This window comes from Lontra canadensis, unplaced genomic scaffold (genome assembly GCF_010015895.1).
Source record: "Lontra canadensis isolate GAN:19392208 unplaced genomic scaffold, GSC_riverotter_1.0 scaffold295, whole genome shotgun sequence".
Lineage (NCBI taxonomy): Eukaryota > Metazoa > Chordata > Mammalia > Carnivora > Mustelidae > Lontra > Lontra canadensis.
In genome coordinates this window covers 14619-36504 of record NW_022631289.1, presented here as the reverse complement: position 1 = coordinate 36504, position 21886 = coordinate 14619, and the positions used below count along the sequence as shown (strand labels likewise).

Sequence of the window (21886 nt, the reverse complement as noted above, 5' to 3'; positions counted from 1 at the left end):
TGGAAGAAAAAGCAAGAAAAACATGTGACAGGGAGTGTGTGTGTTTGGAAGGCTTGACTATCCATGACTGATAAGGGTGGTTTCAATTTTGGAATAGAAAAATTATAGAAGTAAATGGTATTATTCCTTAATTTTACTTTTTAAAATCTTTTGAAGACCATAGTTTTAATACAGTTTTAAGTTAAATTGTAACAGCTAGACATTGTAAAACCAGAGTATTATAATAGAAAGGGCAAGAAAAACTTACCAATTATAGCATAAATGCTACAATTTCCTAAATGTAAGTACCAGTTTGATGGCCATCAAAAAAAGAAAAAGAAAAAGAAAGAACAAATGTAGATTTCTTACATTGAATCTAAAATGTTAAACTAAGAACACAAAGTACCTATGAGCTTTTTTCACTATGAAATGAGGTAATGGATTTCTTTCTTTTCACTGCTTTCCCTAACACCAAAAGCAAATAGTTTCAACAAAATGAAAATCTTGAGTGAAACTCAAATAATTCAAGTGTATAAGGGGACATATTAAGGAGGATTAGAAATGGAAAAATAAAATTATAAAATTTAATCTTGCTTTCTCCAGTTCCATGTAGAAGGAAAAAAAATAATGCCAAATGAAGTGAAATATGGTAGTGTGATTTACAAGGTGTATACAGTGTTTAGGAATGTTCTATTCTTTTAAAAAGTGTTATACAGGTGGGCAAATGTGAAAGAAAACTCTTGAAATGTTATAAAATATTTGCAAGCTCAAATTTAGAAGCATTTCATCAGTAAAATTCAAAGGATCGTTTTTAAAGCATGAAGTTAGATAATCATCAAATAACTATTCTAACATGAGGCACGGGGATACTATGAAAATGTCAGCATTCCAGAATTTAAGACCTAAGACCGAACTGCAGTTCTGCCACTCATTAGCTGAGTCACTTTGGAAGGTTTCTAACCTTTCTGACACACAGTTTCCTCATCTCTAAAATGGGAACAGAAATTCTTAGCAAAGAGAATGGAAATGCCTCTGTCGGAACACTTTACACTTTACAGACCTCACAGAAAGCCCCGCAGGAAAGAAACAGAAACGACTCCTCCTGGTAAACACACAGCAACCGCCAATATCTTCTACATGTACAAGTTACATTCAAATTATATCCCAAATCATAGTTATTTCATCACATCTGAAAAATATTTACAAAGTCTGCTCAAACTGGTTGAGAAGCCGCATGCTTTAATAAAAGCAGAGGCCAGCAACCTTCTCAGCTGTGTGACCGGGAACAAGTTACTCAGTTTCCTCACCTATAAAATAATGACGGTGACAGCTAACTAGAACTGTTGTGAATTCTAAGGGAGCTATGCATAAAACATGTTGTTTTAAACTCTGACCTACCACTCACCAGCGGTATATCAAGCCTTGTTATATTTCGTATATTACACAAAGTTAGATCAGAACCCAGGCACTATCCTAATCTTCTTCAAGGCATACCTAAAACGTAAATCATACTAAAAATAGACCAGGTAGACGGAGTGATACTCTCAGGATGTTTTTTTTCTACAGAAATTACCAGTTTCTTTTTTTTTTTTTAGATTTTATTTATTTATTTGACAGAGAGAGATCACAAGTAGGCAGAGAGGCAGACAGAGGGAGAGGGAGAAGCAGGCTCCCTGCTGAGCAGAGAGTCCCATATGGGGCTCCATCCCAGGACCCTGAGATCATGACCTGAGCCAAAGGCAACTGCTTAACCGACTGAGCCACCCAGGCACCCAGAAATTACCAGTTTCTCTGTTAATTTCTTCCACTCAAAGACCGACTGCTTACTACATATTTCATGCTATTTTTGACATGCAATAATAAGATCATTCAACAAATATGTACTGAGTTTCTTCTCTATACCGCACACTCTTCAAAATTCTGAGGGACACAGTAATGAACAAAATTCACAAGACTCCCCTGCCCTCATGGAACTCCAAGGAATCATCCACGGGCCACCATGCAGGGCAACAAATGTAGTCATCACATCCCAAGTATATCACCTAAGAACACAGAATGTGGTCCAATTCGTACAACTAACCAGTTGTGGTCATGACAAAGAAAATCCTATACGAACCATGAGGTGTCAAAAGCAGAACCAAGTTCCAAATGGTCAGCCTTCCTATTTTAGAACAGAGCAGCAATTCTTATCAGACAGGATGACCTGCCTTCCCTGCCTGCATTCTCTGCAAGGTCAACCCACATCTAAAGTAATTCCAAACTAAAAATGATATTTTCATTATTCCTAAAGGAAAGCACTTATTTTTACCCCAGATAGTATTGAGCCTAAAAAAGGTTTTTGACTCATTTCTTAGATTTTTTTATATCAGAAGCTTATAATAATCATGAAAGAAACACGTGAAATTTTAAATATACAACCTAAAATAACTTTACTTAGAGTCTACCTCAGAAAAACACCTACTACTCTCAACAATTAAATACACCATGCTAAATACGTAATAATTTCAAACCTAAATATCATTGCATCATATCAGAGGCATATAATTTTCATCTGGGCATATTCTTTGATTACATGTTTTTATCAAAAACTTATTTAGAGAGTGAAAGAAAAGCGCAGAGGGAGATTTCTAATTTGTTTTCAGTCAAATAAATCATTGGTTGTTCTGATAAACACATTAAAGAAAACATTTGGGATACATTATAATATATGTTCTAGGAAAAAAAGCGCCCTGATACTATTTATTCTGAACCTCAACATAAGATATGCTTAATTTACAATGACAGAGTCAGGCCCCATTATGGAAACCTGGTGATACTAACCATGAAACTTGGCTTAAGAGAGGCCTCTAGTGGTTACAGGTAATTACTAGCTCCCCTGCCCACCCCTGCACTGTGGTAATGTTCTTATTCTCTCATTCATTCTCCTATTCCCTCCCCTTTACCTCACCAATTAAAAACTTCCAGCAAAAGACCCAGTATTCAACCAGTGAACTATCAATCAGGTCCAAGAAATTGGACTAAAAAAATGTATGTAACTGGGAGTACTAAGCCATTATAGGTTCTCTAAAGGCAAATTCTCCAACTTCCCCACAGAACCAATTTAGAGCCATTCACACCAAGTACAGACCCTAAATATTACCTTGCAAGTGTTAGTAATCTTACTAAAAATGAAACCTAAGGTAATCCAAATCGATCTTATGAAAATAAAAAACCTAAAGGCTACAAAATTATAATTAAAGTCATAAAATGTAACCCATATGTTTTTACGTTTATCTTCAATAGTACTTCAGATCTTCTCCATCTGCTTTGCACTATTCACAAATACACTAACACCAGGTGCAAACAGAGAGAGTAAGCAAACTTGGTTCTTTATATATAAATGATTAGCCACACCCAGATGACCAAGGTTTAACTTCTTCCCACTTCTTCCCAGTTCCACTCCTACAATACCCTTGTCCTTTTTTTATTGAGGGACTCTGCTCCCAGAACCTCCCCACCTCCACCCCTCTTCCCCGCCAGCCTCAGAACCTGCCTTAACTTCATCCAGGGTCCCAGTGAAGTCTTTTGAAGCATGAAAACAGCTGGCGTGAAAGGACAGGAGGAGAGGATGTTAAATGCTCCCTCCCAACTGCAGTCACTTCCTCATGCCACAGCAAACCTACTTCCACCTACTTCCAGCTTCTGTCCCACGTTGTAGTGCCACGGAGGCCTCGCCCTGCTCCCAGGATACCCCTAAGATACTGAGACCATAGATGCCTCAACATGCAGCCATGCAACAACCGTTGGCATCGATGGCACATCATCAACCTTTGCTACACAAGTCAGGTCGAAAAGAGAAAAGAGAGGGAAAGCAAGAGGGAGGGAGAGAGGAAGTTCCTTTCTATATCATTTCCAAAGTTTGTTAAGAATTTAAAAGGGGGGACGCCTGGGTGGCTCAGTGGGTTAAGCCTCTGCCTTCAGCTCAGGTCATGATCTCAGGGTCTTAGGATCGAGCCCCGCATCGGGCTCTCTGCTTGGCGGGGAGCCTACTTCCTCCTCTCTGTCTCTCTGCCTGCCTCTCTGCCTGCTTGTGATCCCTGTCAAATAAATAAATAAAATCTTTAAAAAAAAAAAAAAGAATTTAAAAGGTAACAACCCACCTCCTGTGTGCCTCAAAAAAAAAAAAAAAGGTAGATTAGTTTGGGGAAGGAGAGAGAGACTTTCCACCAGTATCTCGTACCAGTATGCTTGAACAGAGAAAACCCCTGATCAGAAGCAGTGCCTAATAGCTATGACGGATGTTAAAAGTCACAGGTCACTCCTGGGACCAGTAGGAAGACCAAAGGGAGCAGGCCCAGGCTGACCTCTTCCAGCTCCAAAGTCCTTGACAATGATCCACCTCACAAAACAAGCAAGGAAATAAGAGGAGAAAGGTTCGGAAAAACCCAAGTTAGTAACCTAAGGCTTGAAGAGCAAAGCATGTGTTCTTGATTCATGAGAAATCACTACAGGCCTTCCCTGGACAACGTACATGTCTCAGCTATAAAGTTTGGTCATCCGGATCCCACGGCACCTGGCAATGATGTGATGGCAGAAGATAAAAGAAAATTTAAATTTAAAGAGGCTTAAAACCATGAAATTAAGCACAGAAATGTATTAATGAAGTCAACAGCCACATACCTCAATAAATGTAAATGTCAACACAGTGTAACAACTCATGTTCATTTGGATGAATTATTTCTGAAAGATGAAATTTTATACTTTACGTTTTCCTTGAGAAAAGTTGAAAAGGTTCTGGAAATATTGCCATTCAAAAGGTTAAGAAGTTTTTAAAACTACTACCCAGAAACAGTAACTCTCATCGATGTAGAAAATTATCATAAGAACTCAATTCTCAGAAATTGTAAGATAGCTGAGGTTTACTGTAGTCACTTTCGCTTTGCTTTTTGGAATAAATTGGTCCTGTTCTAATGAGAATTCAAACGATAATTTCTATATACCATGATGAAAAATGGACAACTGTCAAGAAAAATAAAACACAAGGTCAAACTAAAACTCAAGACTTTAAAATAAATGCTTCAGCTTAAAACAGATATATTCATAAAGCACTATTCTAGAGTTACTTTTCAGACCTTTGTATAACCACTAAAAATAAGAAAAAGTACCAAACTCAAAACATTTCACTATTAAACAGTTTTAATGGGAAACTATTGAGGCCTTTTGAGACTAGAAGGGACCTGATGTGACTCACATTTGAAAGGATCAGTTCTGCCTATGACAAGGGAAGAGCAGAAATAAGACAGTATTTCGAGGCTACGGCCAAAACCCAGGCGAGCATGAGAGCTGGTGGGCAGATGTTGGACATACTGTGTAGGCAAAGCCAGCAAGATCTGCTTTGGAATTGAATGTGGGCAGGCAGAAGAAGAAAGAGAGAAATCAAAAAAGGTTCCAAGATATAAAGGCAAACCCTTATCTATTTCAATAATTAACATATTTAATCTTCAAATAAAGTATAAGCATGTCAAAGCTCTATGTCAATACTTTCTTCTCTATAAACATGAGGAAATCACCTAGACTTTGTAAACTGTCATTTTTCTTTTCTTTTTTGCACTGTTGTAGGCAGTTGATTTTAAGTTGAAGGACAGTATTATTCTTGAATCCTGAGTTTCTTTCAAAGATTGTCATTCTCCTGCCTAAATCAAGTTCTTCTTTTCCATAAGCAGCTTCTCTGAATTTCTACACATTAAAAAAAAAAAAAAACAAAAACAAAAAACATTTCAAGTTGGACAGTACCTCAAGCCTAACTCTGTGCCTGGCCTCTGATTTTTTTTTAACTTTGTAGCTCGCTTTTTAACTCACTCCAAATGTGGTCTGTATCTCAGCAAGAAATCTATTCAAGCCCTCAACACTTAGCCAAGGTTCTTATCCCTGCGGAGCGTGAGAACAGCAGCTCTACTTAGGGGTATGGGTTTCTGGTTGAATGACCAAAAAAACTGCACCAGATCAGAGGACACCAAGGCTCTCCCTAAGTCTACAAAAAGGCTCACTACATTATAAATTCAAGGAAATTAATCAGTGGCAGCACTGTGGTCTAACTCTACCCCAGTACAATGCTGTAATGACTATAACCTTACAATACATCTTGATTATAACACATTTGATAACTAAGTCCTCCAGCTTCATTCTTCAAGATTGCCTTGTCTAGTCTTGGCCTTACAATAGATTAATAGGGTATGTGCTTCAGTTTGCTTGCATCTTCTCTAATTTCTCAGAATAATGTTTTGTGATTTTCTGCATAGTTTTTGAATACGTATCACTCAATTTCACCCTAGATGTTTGATTTTTTTTTATGCTTTTTCAAATGTTATCAATTAATTTTCTATTTGTTGCTGGTATTATACATTCCTTTTCTATTTTGTTGCTGGTATATAAAGATACAATTATTGTATATTGACCTTGTTTCCAGGGGTGTTGGTAAACTGAATTCTAATGATCTGCCCATAGATTCCACTAGATCTTTTTACATACAAATCATGTTATCTATGAGTAGTAAGTTTTACTTCTTTCCAATCCATATGATTTTTGTATCTCTTGCCCTTATGTGTGGGCATCCTTGTTGCATTCTTGATCTCCATGGAAAAGAAGTCAAAATTTCAGTAGGAAATATAATTTTTGCTGCAGGCTTTTTATAGCTATTCATAGCTACAAGATAAAGCTGCTCTTTATAGATTCCCCTTCTATTTCTAGGTTACTAAGAAATTTTCATTATGAACGGATGCTGACTTTTAACAAATGTTTTTCTGTATTACAAAGCTCATCATGATTATTTTTCCCATTTTTTATTCACGTGGGAAATTGCATCAACCACAGTGTGAATGTTTGTGAATGTCAAACACCCCTTGCATACTTGAAATAAACCCTCACTTTTATCTTTTTGCATATTGTTGGATTTGACTTTCCAATATTCTGATTTTTACATCTCCATTCATAAGAAAAATGTGTCTATAATCTTTCTTTATATACTGTCTGAAACAGATTTGATATAAAGATTGTGCCAGGCTTATATAAAGAATTTGGAAATATACCCTCTTGTTTTATTTTCTCTAAGAATTTGCATAAGAACTGTGTTTTAAAGAATTCACCAGCAAAGCCCTGTGGGTCTAGGGTTTTCCTTGTATAAGCATTAATGAAAATCGATTCAGTTTCTTTGATATAGGACTATTGAGGTTTTCTAAATTTTATTTTTGAAAACATTGTATTTTCCGGGGAAATCTGTCCATTTCACCCAAAACTTATTCATAAAATTGTTCAGGCTATACTCTTAGTATATTTCTATTGTCTGTAGGCTCTGTGATTTCCCCCTTCTTCATACCTGGTGTTTGTCATTTGTGTTTGCCCTGTTTTTTTTCCATTAATCTTGCTAAAGGTTTATCAAGTACATTAGTCTCTTCAAAAATCTAATTTTTACTTTATTAAACTTCTCTACTGATTTCTGCTCTTTATCACTACATTTATCCTATTTTCTCTAGATTTGATTTTCTTTCTGGAGATGGAAATTCAGATCACTAATTTTTTTGTTCTTATTCCTCTTTTCTAAATATATGTATTTCCGGTCATACAGCTCTCTCCGAGCATGGCTTTAGCTGAATCTTGAAATTTTTGATATTTAGTAACTTCATAACCCTTCAGTTCAGTATTTTTCTAACTTCTGTTTCAGTTTCTTTTACAACCTTTGATTTAAATTTAATTGGTAGGAAGTTGAGGCTTTTCTGGAAATCTGGAAATTCTAATTTCCAGAAATTAGAATCCAATTTCTAACTGAATTCCACTATAGTCCAAACTCTAAATGACTTTAAACGTCTGAAGTTTAAGATTATATTTATGTCCTAGCATTTGGTCAATTTTGATAAATGTTCCATATTCAATTGAGCTAGGCATACTGTGGCATTTCATAACGTATACTAGATTTAATCCTTCTGTGTTTAATTACTTATATACTTGGGTTTATAGCTATCATCTATCTGTTTTCTAACGGCACACCTGTTTTGTCTGGGGGTTTTTTGTCTGTTTACTTGTTTTGGGTTTTCTTTTTTTTAACATATTTTCCTTTCTTTTAGTTTAACCAAATACTTCTATTTATCTATAGGTCCCTTTTTAACTTGCTGGAAATATACTTTCACTATGATTTCAATTGTTAGTCCTGAGGTTACAACATGCATCCCTAACTTACTATGATCTAATAAAAATATTACATTTAATAATTCTAGAACAGAATATTGTAACTCTATATAAGCCCATTCTGACTGACTTATAGGATCATTTTCCTTCTGCCTAAAGAAATGCCTTGTTGTATTGTTTTTAGTAAAAATGTGCTGGTGAGAAACTCTCTCAATTTCTATGGGCCTAAGATTTTTTTTTATTACATCTTAACTTTAAGAGTATGTTTTCAATGGGTATAGAATGTTAGGTTGGCATCTTTAGCAATTTAAGATGTCATTCCATTTTGTAGGTGGGTTTGGTTTTCTTGAATACATCCTTAGAGGTTTACAAATCCTCAAGAATGGTGATGTCCTTAAAGCTTAAGGAGAAATATTTTTTATATGGCTTCTGACCAATTCATTCTCTCCTCTTCTGGAATTCTAATCATATATGGGACAGATCTTTTGACCAGAACCCCGGTGTGTTTTATGCTCTCTTCTGCTCTAATCTATTCTATTTTTCCCCTCTCTCTGTGCTTCAGTTTGGACATTTTCTATATACTTGCCTTCTAGTTCATAATACTATCATCTACTAAGTCCAATAAGTTTGTAAACACATCCTCTGAGTTCTTACTGACAAGTATTTCTTTAGTTCTACAATGCTCTCTCTCGCTCTCTCTCTCTCTCTCTCTAACACACACCCACATACACACACTCCTCCAGGGTAATTCTTTACCTTCTTACCTCCTTTGTTCTTTTTCTTCCTCCTATATTCCTAAACATAATAAAGTCTTTGTCTGCTAACTCCAATGACTGGATCGCCTGTTTCTGCTTTCTATTGTTTCTGTTTTCTCTTGGTTTTGAATCAAATTGTCCTGTCTCTTCATATACTTAGTAATTTTTTATTGAATGCTGATTCACAGAGGTTCCAGATGATGGGAGGACTGACTCCTTGTGCTGGGCAGACAGAACAGAAGGTAAGTTATATTAATCCAATAAGGAACTGAGAGGGAGAGAGGCTGTGCTGTGGATTTGAGAAGCTTCAATCTACTTCTTGTAGATCCTAAGACCTGACTCTAGAACTTTCAACTGAGAGTATGGCTGATCTTTGACACTCCAGTCTCAAAAGATGGCTTGGCCTTCCAGGCATTTGCTTCTTAGTTTCCACCGTACACAGCTGTAAAATTTGACGTTTATCTTGAATGGGAGCCCAACTGTGTGTTTCAGCACCGCCCACCCCAAGTTTCCTATTTTGTCACTACAACCCATGAAACATGAATCCTTTACAACCTGCGTTCTCAGTGTCTAGCTGAGACTTACTTGGCAGGTGCCCCCAAGTAAAAAGAGTCAATTTACCATGCCCTTCAGGGCTTTCAGCTCTCCTCAGTGATGTTCTTAAGCTATCCCCTCCCCTCACACTTCCAACTTCCAAGGTAGGACTGTCTCCCAGGCACTTCAAAACTTGGGAATTTTTATTCTGCTTTTCAGAGGCTTCCAGCTTAGCTCTCTAATATCAGGTCCCTAACAGTAGATGAACCACTGGTTCTTGGTTCCTGGACCCACTCAGGTCTCCAATTTTGTAGCTTCCCCGAGCAACATTCAAACACTCTGCTGCTCTCTGTCCCCAAGAAATTTTTCAGGATTATAACTTCTAAACAATGCTTCAAGGCTCAAGCAAAAAGAATGACTATGTTTTTTAAAATACAGTTAAATTCAGACTGCATTAACCAATTCCTCAACTGTCCCAGAGTCATTTACTATGCATAATATGCTTATGTTTATGTATGTTCAATAAGTTGGGTTTTTGTTTTTGTTTTTAACCTTTAATGGCCTTTTCTTGAGTAGGTATTCCAAAACATGCTTTTGGGTGTTGAGCTTAACATGTCATGAACAAAGCTGAGGAATCTAATTTTATCATAAAACAAAAGAACCAACAAAACACAGCACTAACTGAAAAAGATAATAAACATAAATTTTGATCACTACAGAATTCATAAAGAAAACGTTAACTGTAGTTCAAAAAAAAAAAAGAAGAAGAAGAAGAAGCCTCACTTTTAATGAGGTTTAGCTCTAGGGTCCTCTTCTTTAAAGTCATCTCCAAACCCTAGAAAGATGCCACATACCAAAACTTTTCTTTGATACATGAAAGGAAAACAGAAGATTACCATGGTCAGCAATGAATAAAGTCACAGAACTCAAAGTAATCAAGAAAAGGCAAGCTGACTTTCACTGTCCTAACTAGAGAGTCATCAACTAGAAAAATAACATGATGAAAGCACCCCAACACAAGACTAAAAGGATGAAGCCAGCAACTCAGTGGTTTGATGAATCATCTTTTCATTCAGGAGCAGTCTCTAGTGTCCTCTTTCATCTTTTCCAGTAGTAAAGGGCCCCAAAGAACTAGAATCTACATTCCGGGATCACACAAAGATGCAATCAGTAGATTTAATAAAGGGTGGAGGGGGCATACCCCACAAGCAAAGTTATGTAGAGGTAAATATAAATAAATAATTTCCCCCTTCTTTCTTCTTCTCTCTTCACTTTACCTTCACAATTAAGCATGAAGTGTTGTTATATTTGTGTTTTACCATAAGCTGCTCCAAATTCTGTTTAGATGTATAAAGTATATAAAAATATCAATATAGTTTAAAACTACTCACCCCAACCATTTAACAGTACTCCCCACTGCAGCATAACAAAACATCATATCCCCATAGAAAAGCACTATTCACTCCATAACTACAAACCCCAAGAATAAATGGGGGATACAGTTGCAAAAAAGGAGCCCACCCTAGGGTAAAGGCTATCAGCTCCAGTTTAACCATAATTTGGAATATTTGGCTACTTGAAAGAAAACCCAGTGTTTGACCTGATTTGAAAAAGCCTTCAAGAAGCATGACTCTCCAACAGTTATGAGTAATTCAACCTAAAATACTGCTCTTAGTGATGGAAACTAGAAAGACTTAGAATATTGTTGAAGCCATCCATACCCCTGTCAAGTGTCTAGATGATGTCAAGTGAGTCTACAGAACATTTACTATCTTAAGTCTTCCAATAAATTATAAAACAATCTTTACCTAAACACACCCTACGCTATACTCTTAAGAGCAGCAGTAGCTGCAGATCTTTTTCACATGACTAACCTAAGAAACAGCTAAGCTATCTATTCTTTAAAAAGGATATAAAATACCCTAGGTCTTAGAATTCACTTGCTATAACAGTAAATCAAGAAAAAGTAAGACATGCCACATTACCTCAACTTTAGTACATAAGACCATCACACAAAAAGAGCTTAATCTTCCTTATAGACCACAATGGAAACAGATGCACTTTGGTTTATTAATATGAAAGCTATCAGTTATAACCAAGAAATGAGAACTGAACTATATGCCTGAGAAGGGACTATCAAGAGTTTGCTTAGATGGGAAACTAAAAGCAGACAGAATCTCACAACATAACACTCAAACTGTGATTCATAGTACAAAGACTATGTAGAGAGGGTTGTTTTGGGGTTTTGTTATGTTTCTGTTTTTGTTTTTGGCTTTGTCTTGTTTTTTAAGTAATCCATCTCCACCTCTTTTGGAGAGGAGACAAATGAAAATTCAGACAAACCATTTAGTTGATTCTATTAAACCTTGCTTATCGAACCATAACCCATAAGTTGTTAAAAACACAGGTGACCTCAACAACCTGATATACTCTCATTTGCACTACTCCATTACTTTCACAGCTCAACCCAAGCAGGCTGCATAAAGGACACAGTTCCATAATATTTTAAACAAAGAACTATGGGAGGGAAAAACCCTCAAGTGATTGGTTTCCTTGAGCATTAAGCTGTTTATATAACATGTTTCTGTCACAGCGTAAGTTTCGAAGTTTTCAATCAGTTGAAAATGCTCATGAAGCTTTAAATTTCAAAACAATTCCTTGCAAACTGCCAACAAATCTGGTCCACAGGTTTAAGGAAATGACACTCTATCAACACTAAATTCATACCTTGCAAACTGTATCCACATCCCAAGGTAGTATAGTCCTCAGATCAATGACTTCACAAGACACTCCCAGCTTCTCTTGAGCCATGGAAGCTACCTCTCGGATCACATGAACCTGAAATAAAAATAGCAGAAAATAACTACAGAGATTTAGACCCAAAAAGTTAGATGAATTCTGATATCATTAATAGAAAGAGTCTTTAAAGTCAGAGGAACTTATTAGCAATGGAGAATTAAATTTGTTTTAGATATGTTGATCCCCGTATTTCCCCAAAGTAATCAAACACAGATGTCCAGAAAACAGTTGGAAAGATAACCTTAATTTCAGGAAAGGAAAGCAGTCATTAACAGAGACGCTGATTCTTAAGATACCAGCACACAGAAAGTAAAGTTAGAGGAGCAGGTTGAGTTTCTAGTGAAAGCATGTGGAAGGAGAAGTAAAGGGCAGAACTCATGGGTCCCTGAAGAAGACCAACATTTATGGGGAAAATGGAGAAGGAGGAACTCACTTGAAGAAGAAAAAGGAAAAAAAGAAGGAGGAGAAGGGGAAGGAAGAGGAGGAAAGGAAGGAGGAGAAGAGGAAGAAGAAGAAGGGAAGGAGGAGGAGGATAAAGGAGGAAAGGAAGAAGAAGGAGAAGAAGAGGAAGAAGAAGGAAGAGGAGAAGAGGAGGAAGAAGAAGAAGCAGCAGCAGCAGCAGCAGAGGAGGAAGAAGAGGAGGTGCCTGGGTGGCTCAGTCAATTAAGCAACTAACTCTTAATTTGAGCTCAGGTCATGACCTCAGGGTCATGAGATTGAGCCCTGAGTCAGGCTCCACACCTAGTGTGGAACCACTTGTGCAGGGTAAGAGAGGAAAGAAAGGGAAGGAAGGGAAGGGAGGGAGGGAGGATGGAAGGAAAAAGAAAAATCAGGAGACAATGTATCCCAGAAACTAAAGAAGAAAGGTTTTCATGGAAATAGTAGTCTGTGTCATACAGCGTAGCGATATGGGATAAGGGTTGATTTAAAAATTAGAAAATTAGTGGGGCGCCTGGGTGGTTCAGTGGGTTGAGCCTCTGTCTTCGGCTCAGGTCATGGTCTCAGGGTCCTGGGATTGAGCCCCACATCGGGCTCTCTGCTCAGCAGGGACCCCTGCTTCAACCTCTCACTCTCTCTGCCTGCCTCTCTGCCTACTTGTGATCTCTGTCTGCCAAATAACTAAATAAAATCTTAAAAAAAAAAAATTAGAAAATTAGTAATGTTAGCAATAATAGTTTTAGTAAATCAGTGGGGACAGAACTAACTCATAGGTATAAGAACATAAGGAAGTTAAGGAATTAAATACAGGTAGTAGAAAATAGTCGTTCAAGTTTAGTGATAAAAGAAAGGAGGAAATACACTGGTATTTAAGGGAAAAGTAGGGTAAAGAATAGGTACTTTTTAGAGAGGGAAGAAATATACATCCTTTTAATAAAAGGGACATTGAAAGGAGAAATGCAGAAGAGGGAAGGAACCACTACAAAGTTACAGCCCTAGAAAAGGCAAAATGGAATCTGAAAGATCTGTAGAAGGATCTATGAAAACCACAGGACAAAAGAGAAAGAGGAGTAAAGGGCTGGCAGCAGACACGGAAGGTGTGAGGAAAAGGTAAGTTATAGGACATAGCATCTAATATACTAACTTCCCTATTACAAAGAGAGGCAAAGATGCACACTGAGTGACAGAGATAAAGGTAAGAGTTTTTCCCACTGGTGGTAAGAAACCAGGAGAGCTACCTCTCCGTTCCAAAAATCAAGTAGAAAAGAGAGTCAGAGGGTATAGTATTACAAATGATTTCTTTTTCTTCATTTAATGCTGTACAAGTTTTCTAAAATAAGTACTTCTTTCACACAGAAAAAAGAAAAATGGACCATTTGTTTAGAAGAAGGAGATAGAGAGGAGGTAGACATCTCCGGCCAGAGAGGAGTCTGGAGGCAGAACGATGTGATAACAAGCACTGGGGAAACTGAGGCAGATCAGTACCGAGGTTCACTGGAACACAGGAAGGTACAGAATTTTGAGGCTGGACCCCTGGCTGGTCTACATAGCTGAGCAAGTATCACAAGAGATGGCAGCAGATGTGATGAAAAAGACAGGAAGTCAAGCACAGAAACAAGTATGAGGACATGCTTCAGAAGAAACAATTTCCCATGAGTACATTTCTATCAACTCAACAGATTTTTAAGCTTCACCACATACATAGATGTTTTAATATGAATGAACAGACACCTCACCCTCAACCAGAAGTCAGTACCAGATACAGATATAGCACTAATAAGACTTAAATTTGACCTATAAGAAAAACAACACTTTGGATTTTTATAGTATCAGGATTAAAAATTAGAGCTTCCAAGCACAACATGGACATCATCAGTTCTTAGAAATGTTACCGACCTGAGTGCCCCAGGCAACTAGAGTCACGTCACTCCCTTCCTGAATGACTTCGGCCTGGGACAGGGGAATGTTGTATGGTTCTACAGGAACCTGTTCAACTGAATATAGAACAGGGAAAAAAATAAAAATTTATTTTTTTCTCATGTGGCTCTTGTGCATAAGAGAATATAAAAATTTCACTGTGGCAAGCTTTCTTTTATTCTTCTCCCAAATTCCATAAGTTACTTAAAACAGAAATAGCATTTATTATATGGCTCTATGACAATACTACACATATGAAAAAGTCGCATGTAAATGTAGAAAATATATCAGCTACCCTGGCATGGAAGAAGGACTTTGGGTAAAAACTAAGAAAATCTTACAGTAGGGCTTTGGTTGACAACATACCAATATTGGTTCATTAACTATAACAAATATGCCATACTACTATAAGAGGTTAATGATACAGAAAACTGAGTGCAGGGTATATAGAAACTCTCCTGTACTAGCCTATCCTCATACTTTTTCTGTGAATCTAAAACCGTTCTAAAAAAATAAAGTTAAAAAATTTTACCATGTTTCCACTAAAACTTGATCAGACTGAATTAAGTTCTCAGACAAGTTTCCCATCAAGAAGTTGATGTAGGGGGGCTTGAAACACAAGATACACAGAGGAGTGCCAAATTTTTAAGTATATTTCATTTTTACACCATGCATCTACAAATACCTCATCAACTACAGCAGCTGACACCACCTTAAATTTCAAAGCTGAATCCTTTTGACCTCAAGAAGATACACTAGATCAGTTCCATTAGACCAAAGGAAGAATAAGCCACTGGTAAGACTATTTCATGATTATTTCTGCCCAATCAAGTACATGCAATATAAAGACTGAATTCCAGGGGAAATCATAAGGTGGATTTTTAAATGAAATTGAGTAAGAAGTTGATGGAATTGCTGCATTATGCTGGGAAGCCTTCTTAAATTCCCACCTGAGACCAGTAATACAGTAATTAATAGCGGTGGGAGAAGTAATAGAAGTGGTTGGGGGGAAGAAAACAATCCCTTTTGTTAATTTTCCCTATAATCTTTTATCATTGTTGCATGTTTTTTTTTTAATTTTTAATTTTTTTTTAATTCGATGAGCAAAGAAGGGCAAACTAAAAGGTCCCATCTGTGCCCTAGTGAGTTGTCTGAACTCCACTGTCCAGAGTTATCAATACCAACAACTTCCTGCGCGTCTGCAGGGTACAGCTTTCATGCTTTGTGTTATCCAGGCTTCTTAATCCTCTTCCTAAATTAGGGAAATGCCCCATATGATGAGGCAGGGCCCTTGGTCCACAACAGAAGTAAGGATCCCATCTGCACTTTCCCAGGCTTCATTGCAGTGACGGCACAAAATGTGGGCTCTGCCGATCCAACACACCCAGGCCAAGAAGAGCAGCAGGGATCCAGAATCCATCCTAGAGTACTGGTAAGAATGGAGGCTGATTCAGCTTTTGGGCTCAGTGGTGGCAACCATTCAAACTCTAGTTCCATGGCACTGTTAGCTGCTGGGGCATCTTTGCAAAACCAGTTACACAGTAGAATTCTGGGTACTGCTTCTAGACATAAGGCTTCTAAGCCCAGTTCTTAGGCACACCAAAGATTTCTGAGCTGTTCACTAGCCTTCAATACATCTTTCTGCTAATATGGGCCAGAGTTGGAGTTCTGCTTGAAAATTAAGACCCCCCACTAATTCAGTGTCTTTTCAGATGTTCATAATATTCAAGTATGCACATTCGTAAACATGTGTGAGTATTTTTTTCCACATATATAATCACCCTGACATGAAGGTCTTCTTATCATTTCTCCTTTTTTCATTTGGCAATATATCTTAGTCATGTTTTCATGTCAAAAAACATAGTTTTTAAATCATTTGTAAGTATAATCTATCAAATTTAATGGTACTGTTATCAATGATGAGGAAAATTCTATTTCTTGTTTTTATATATCCAATCCAATAGCATTTCTATAACCACCCCAGAGAGAGAAATGAATATTTTTTTAAATCACAGATATGTTTAAATAATACACTAAAATCTACCAAACTACTCAAAGCAGATGACAAGCTAATTAACAAACCTGAGGCATAAGCTGCTTTAGAAAACTCATAAGCATTAAAAGCATTTTGAAGTTTTTGTATAACACGTAAACTACGTTTGAGCCAGATACTTCTATCTAAACCAGTGGGTAGGTCAATTTTTGTAAACAGTATCTCAATGGAACACAGCCATTCATTTACATATCATTTAAGGCTATTTTTGCCGTACAACAGCAGAGCTAAGGAGTTGACAAAAGACAGCATGGTCTACAGGCTAAAATTCTACTACCTGTTCCTTTACAGAAAAAGTCTGCCACCCTCAATTCTAAACAGTGCTTTCAGAGGTTAATTCCAGCCCATTCATGGACAGCTTAAATCTAGTATTTGATGGACAGATGAACCAACAGATACACAGGTGGACAAAGGGACACACAAACAGGGAGACAAACATTCAACTGGAGTAGTATATTCTACATAGCAGTTCTCAGTTGCTAAACCAAAGCCATGGTCAAGAATGATGCTCATGATATCCAACAAACATGGGAAAGGCAGCACATAAGCTCTTTGCCATCATCAAGTCTTCTTTCCTCTGGCAGCAAGATCTGCATGCCAACAGACAAGCCTTGAAGCCAGCACACCCTGTCTTGTCAGTGAGTCAGTGGTTGTCGTTCAAGAATCCGGTCTTTCCCGCCTTTTAAATTAGTTGCCAAGTGATTAGCAAATCCCTGGAACACACAGTTCTAATGGCTGGCACACCAAAAGAAATGGGTTAGCATCCTGGCCCACTTCCTTTGAAAAGCTGCCAGTGAGTGACTAACTGCTTCATTGTATTAAATAAATTACCCAGAATAATAAGACCTCATTACTTTAACACTTAATTAAGGAACAACATGGCAAACAAAGTGTTGTTCTCCATCAACAAGATCGTGTAGAGAATTAGATTCAAGAGTCTCTTATTAAAAACAAGCCCCCCCCCCCAAAAAAATCTACTAGATTTGCATAAATTTAATCCCTGAGAGCAGACAAATGAGAATATGTTTGTTTATTTGAACTTGGCAAACAGGTCACCCAGAGGGCAAGCCATATATCACAGGTACTTTAGTTACACTAATTTAAAAGATACTTACTCCAAGAGAAGGTCATTATTTCGAATGAGAACTCTTGCATTCCTACCCCATGACTATGTGCTTTTTGAAAGAGGACAGGTTAAGAGAAGTAATAACAGAAAATTTCGGGAACTGAAGAGCCCCTATACAGCCCTATTACAGATTCCTGTTTTCATAGCAGTGGGACCAACTGAGACCACTCCATTTCAACAAATGCTGATTACATCCCAATCTCAGCACTAATGAGCATTCCAGACAAACCCTTGAGCATCGACATATATTGACAAAAATGTGTCATCCGGAAAAATAAGAAATCTTCCTAAGACCAAAATTTAAAAGATGCAATTTTTGGCTCAAATATCAGATTGGATTTTTTAAACATATTTTTTTAAGTTTCACATATATGTGTCCCTTGTAAATGCACTTATATTCATGTTACTGTAGATGCACTTATAATCATATTACATGTGCACTTACAGACTCATGGCATGAGGGAGTTCATGCCTGGCCCCATTTTCATTTTCCATCCTCCTTCCTTTTTCCTTCTCATTTTCTTGTTATTTGTTTGGTCATCTTAAACATATTTTTAAAATAAGACAGTCGCAAAATGTATATGCTATGGACAATACACCTTTATTCATTTACTAGTTACTGAATACCCAATATACACAGGCATCATACAAGATACGAATATGAAACTGAAAGGGGCAGCCCCTGTCTTTGACAAGCACACACTCAACTGGGAGTTATAAGGATAGACAGACATGATCAGCAAACAAAAACGCAATACAATAGTGGGGATAAACCACTCTAGGAAAACAGAGGGAGCACCAGCCTAATTGTAATTGTAATTATAATTGTAAGGGAGGCCACAACTGAGAAGGGTCTTAGAGCTAACAAGGAAATGAAGAGGGTATTCTGCATAGAAAGAAAAGATATATACGAAGAAATGGAGGTGTGACATCGTGTGTGTGCGCTTCTGCAAACGTGTCAACACACATCTATGTGCTGTTTCGGGAAAGGGTGAAAGCTTTAAGTTACATACCTAAGTCCCTAGAAAAACCTTTTCAATTCTTTCTGGCTTCATATATTAATAACACATGTAGAAAGTGTCTGCAAGAAAATAATAACTCACTCTTAATGATGCAAGTTTCCCTGTGAGGCACAATATTACCATTACTGAGATAATAGGGTCATTTCTCTGCCCTGGCACTAATCTACAGTAATGCGAGTTTCCTCACAAATGTGAAAGTTGGTAGGCTTTATTCATGTTACATTATACACGATGCAGTGATAAAAAATGTTCTTCTTAAAAAAAAATAGAGTATATTTCTAAAATGTTACTTCATGCTGCCTGGTTACTAACAACATTGGAAATCTTCATACTTGAGCAAATATATCTCATTTGTCAGAATTTACAGTCTAATGGAAGAGAGTGGGCAAATCCACTCACCCAAGAACCCAATTCCCAGCCCTGTCTCTGCATCTGACTAAATTGGTGATCTCTAACAAAGCAATGTATTACTTTTCTTCCCTAGTATCCCATCTGTAAACTATGGAAAGCAGCATCTGTCTGTCTGTCTGTCTGTCACATCTAGGGACAGAACAAGGACATATTAAGTTAATCACACTGTGGATATCCTTTCAGTTCTTAAGAAGAGGACAATTCTATATTTGAATTAATTCAAGGATAAAGTCATTAAAACTACAAAGAAAGTTTTCATTCTAGGGACATTTATTCTTACTCCTGTATAAAACTCCTGTTTTTTAGCCACCAACCAATCTCTCTATATTATAATTGTTATTTTCCAAATAATCTTTCAGATGAGGCTACCAATTATGGCCATACTTTGATAATTTTCACTTCTATACCAATAATTTGTTTTAGTACTGATGTTAGTGATGAGAAACTATATGAACAAGAAAAATAAGTACAATTTCTTCTAGTTATTACTTTTAAATTATTCCCCAAACACAGTTGTATCCAATTTCCCCCTCACCTCTTCACCTCAAATTACTGAAAATTTAAAGATTAGCCACTTACATTAGCAAGACCAAATCAATATACTGTTAACCATATTATCTGTCTATACAAGCTGTCATTATAACAGTTGTTATAATATTACTGTCTAATTAAAAGATAAAATTACCTTTCAATAAAGAATAATTAAGGGCTAAACTTTTCATACTATCTAAGCCATGGTAACTACGGGGAGCATGTGTGGACAGCATCAACCAGAATAGTGACAGATCGTGACAGACGAAAAAGACAAAGGAACAGTCTGTCCCAAAATCAAGGAGACTAAGAAGACAACAGTAAGTGGAGACTCTGGATTGGATCCTGATCCAGAAAGACGACCTTAGTAGGACTACTGATGAAATTTGGATTAGGTATCTGGAGGAGTTAACAGTATTGCCTCACTGGTAATTTCCTGGTTTTGATCATTATTACTACAGTTATTCATGAGGTTAACACCTTAGAAGATAAATGGGGAATACATAAAAATTCTTTGTACTCTTTTTGCAATATTTCCATTTAAACTTATTTCAAAATGCAAAGTTTAGCAAAATATTAACATTAAATTTTTTAAAAGGAGGCTGACCCATCTTAGTAAGTCTCCATGGATTCTGGGAAAATACGGTATAATTTGATGGGCAAGTATGCAAAATTATGAATGTCACTAAACACCAAGTATGGGAAACTGAGCTAACTATGAGGCATGATAGAGGCACTGTAGATTCATACCGCCTTGTGAAACAATCTCTGTCTTTTGAAATATCAGTACAAATAGAAAATGAGGTTACTAATAAGCTATCTAGTTGCAAAAGAAGTACAACCACATTTAGTACTGTATACATGAACTTCATGTACCTGGGTGAACTTAACCAAAGTTCTGACGATACAGAGACATAAAGATGGGAAGACATAAATTCATTATCTGTGCACGCCTGTCAGTTTTTTGCTAGAGTCTCTTCACCACTAAATAAAAACCAGTAACCATCATACTGTCTAAATATAAACACAACATCAAGTCAGAATCAGCAAGTATCTTGCATGTAACCAGGAGACTCATCACACGGAGATACAAAAACATTTGAAACCTTAAAATCATTGGTGTTAATTGTTTTAGAAGGTCATGTTTTCTTATTGCTGAAATGCCACTGAAAAGTAAAATCTATATTATTTTTAAATGAATGGTGACATTGAGAACATAGTGACTAACAATATTAGATGGGAAGGCCTGGACCCATTTCAACTCAAATGCACTCTAATTCTTTTCTTGGTAATTAATTCATTTGAAAATCCCACATTCCTAATTTTTGTGTGTGTAATGAGACAAGTCAGGCTCCTTTTCAGACTAATTTGCAAACATAGCACAAAAGCAACGATATGATAAAGCAACCAACACATTCCTTACACAACTTCAAAATTAACCTCATTACATTTCCCTATCTCATTTAAGGTAACAAAAAAGCTTTGAAGCTGACGATATTGCATAATATGCATCAGTATACTTAACTTATACACTAAAATTTAACCACTTTGTAATGTATCTTGTTCAATTTTTGCAATGACTTAGTATTTTTCCCTGTACTCTTTCAGTATGCAGCTTTTAATAATTTAACAAAAGTTCTCCCATATGCAATTTTACTAGCAGCTGTCCCTCATTCATGTTTAATATATTATAATTTCTTTAGTAAATGTTTTCCAATGCATTTTCTATAGCAAGGAGCTATATATGAGTGAACTTCATTCATATAAATAGACTCTAACATGGTAAGCAGCAAAATGACAAAGAGAATAACTGAATGCTGAATTTAATGGCACTATTTTAAAGCAATTCTCTATCAGCACAGGGAGAGTTGAAAAGGAAAAAAAAATCACCTACAAAAAGAATTATGTCAAGACAGAAAATGAAAACGTGAATTCACTGTGAACTGTAAGATATACCATTATTTTATGAACCACTAGGAATGAGAAAACTGCTCATTAAACTGGCAGTGTTGAGAATTTTACACTGTTTACAATTATTTTCTTATCAAAAGAAAGAAGTTCAGGCTTAATCAAGCATGGGTTTTATTACATATCACCCTTCTATTCTAAAGATGTAACAAAATATAAGCAAAATAAATTGGTTAAGCTATTCCTAAAACTCTTT

At 36.6% G+C, this 21886-nt stretch overlaps 1 protein-coding gene and 1 long non-coding RNA gene across 2 annotated transcripts in view; both read right to left on the bottom strand.

The window, feature by feature from the left end:
• The window catches only part of LOC116862671 (2-oxoisovalerate dehydrogenase subunit beta, mitochondrial-like), a 142586-nt gene extending 127908 nt beyond the window's left edge, over positions 1-14678 (bottom strand). The window contains exons 1-2 of the mRNA XM_032850033.1: positions 14559-14678; positions 12153-12263 (exon numbers count right to left, since the gene is read on the bottom strand). Coding sequence (XP_032705924.1) covers positions 12153-12236 — 84 coding nt within the window. The 5' untranslated portion in view covers positions 12237-12263; positions 14559-14678. The remainder of the gene's footprint in view (positions 1-12152; positions 12264-14558) is intronic.
• Positions 5180-10270, bottom strand: LOC116862672. Its single transcript, XR_004381676.1, has 3 exons — positions 10209-10270; positions 8901-9113; positions 5180-5694 (listed from the first exon to the last, which is right to left on the bottom strand). It is a non-coding gene; the product is annotated as an uncharacterized LOC116862672 (long non-coding RNA).
• Positions 14679-21886: the final 7208 nt, after the last annotated feature.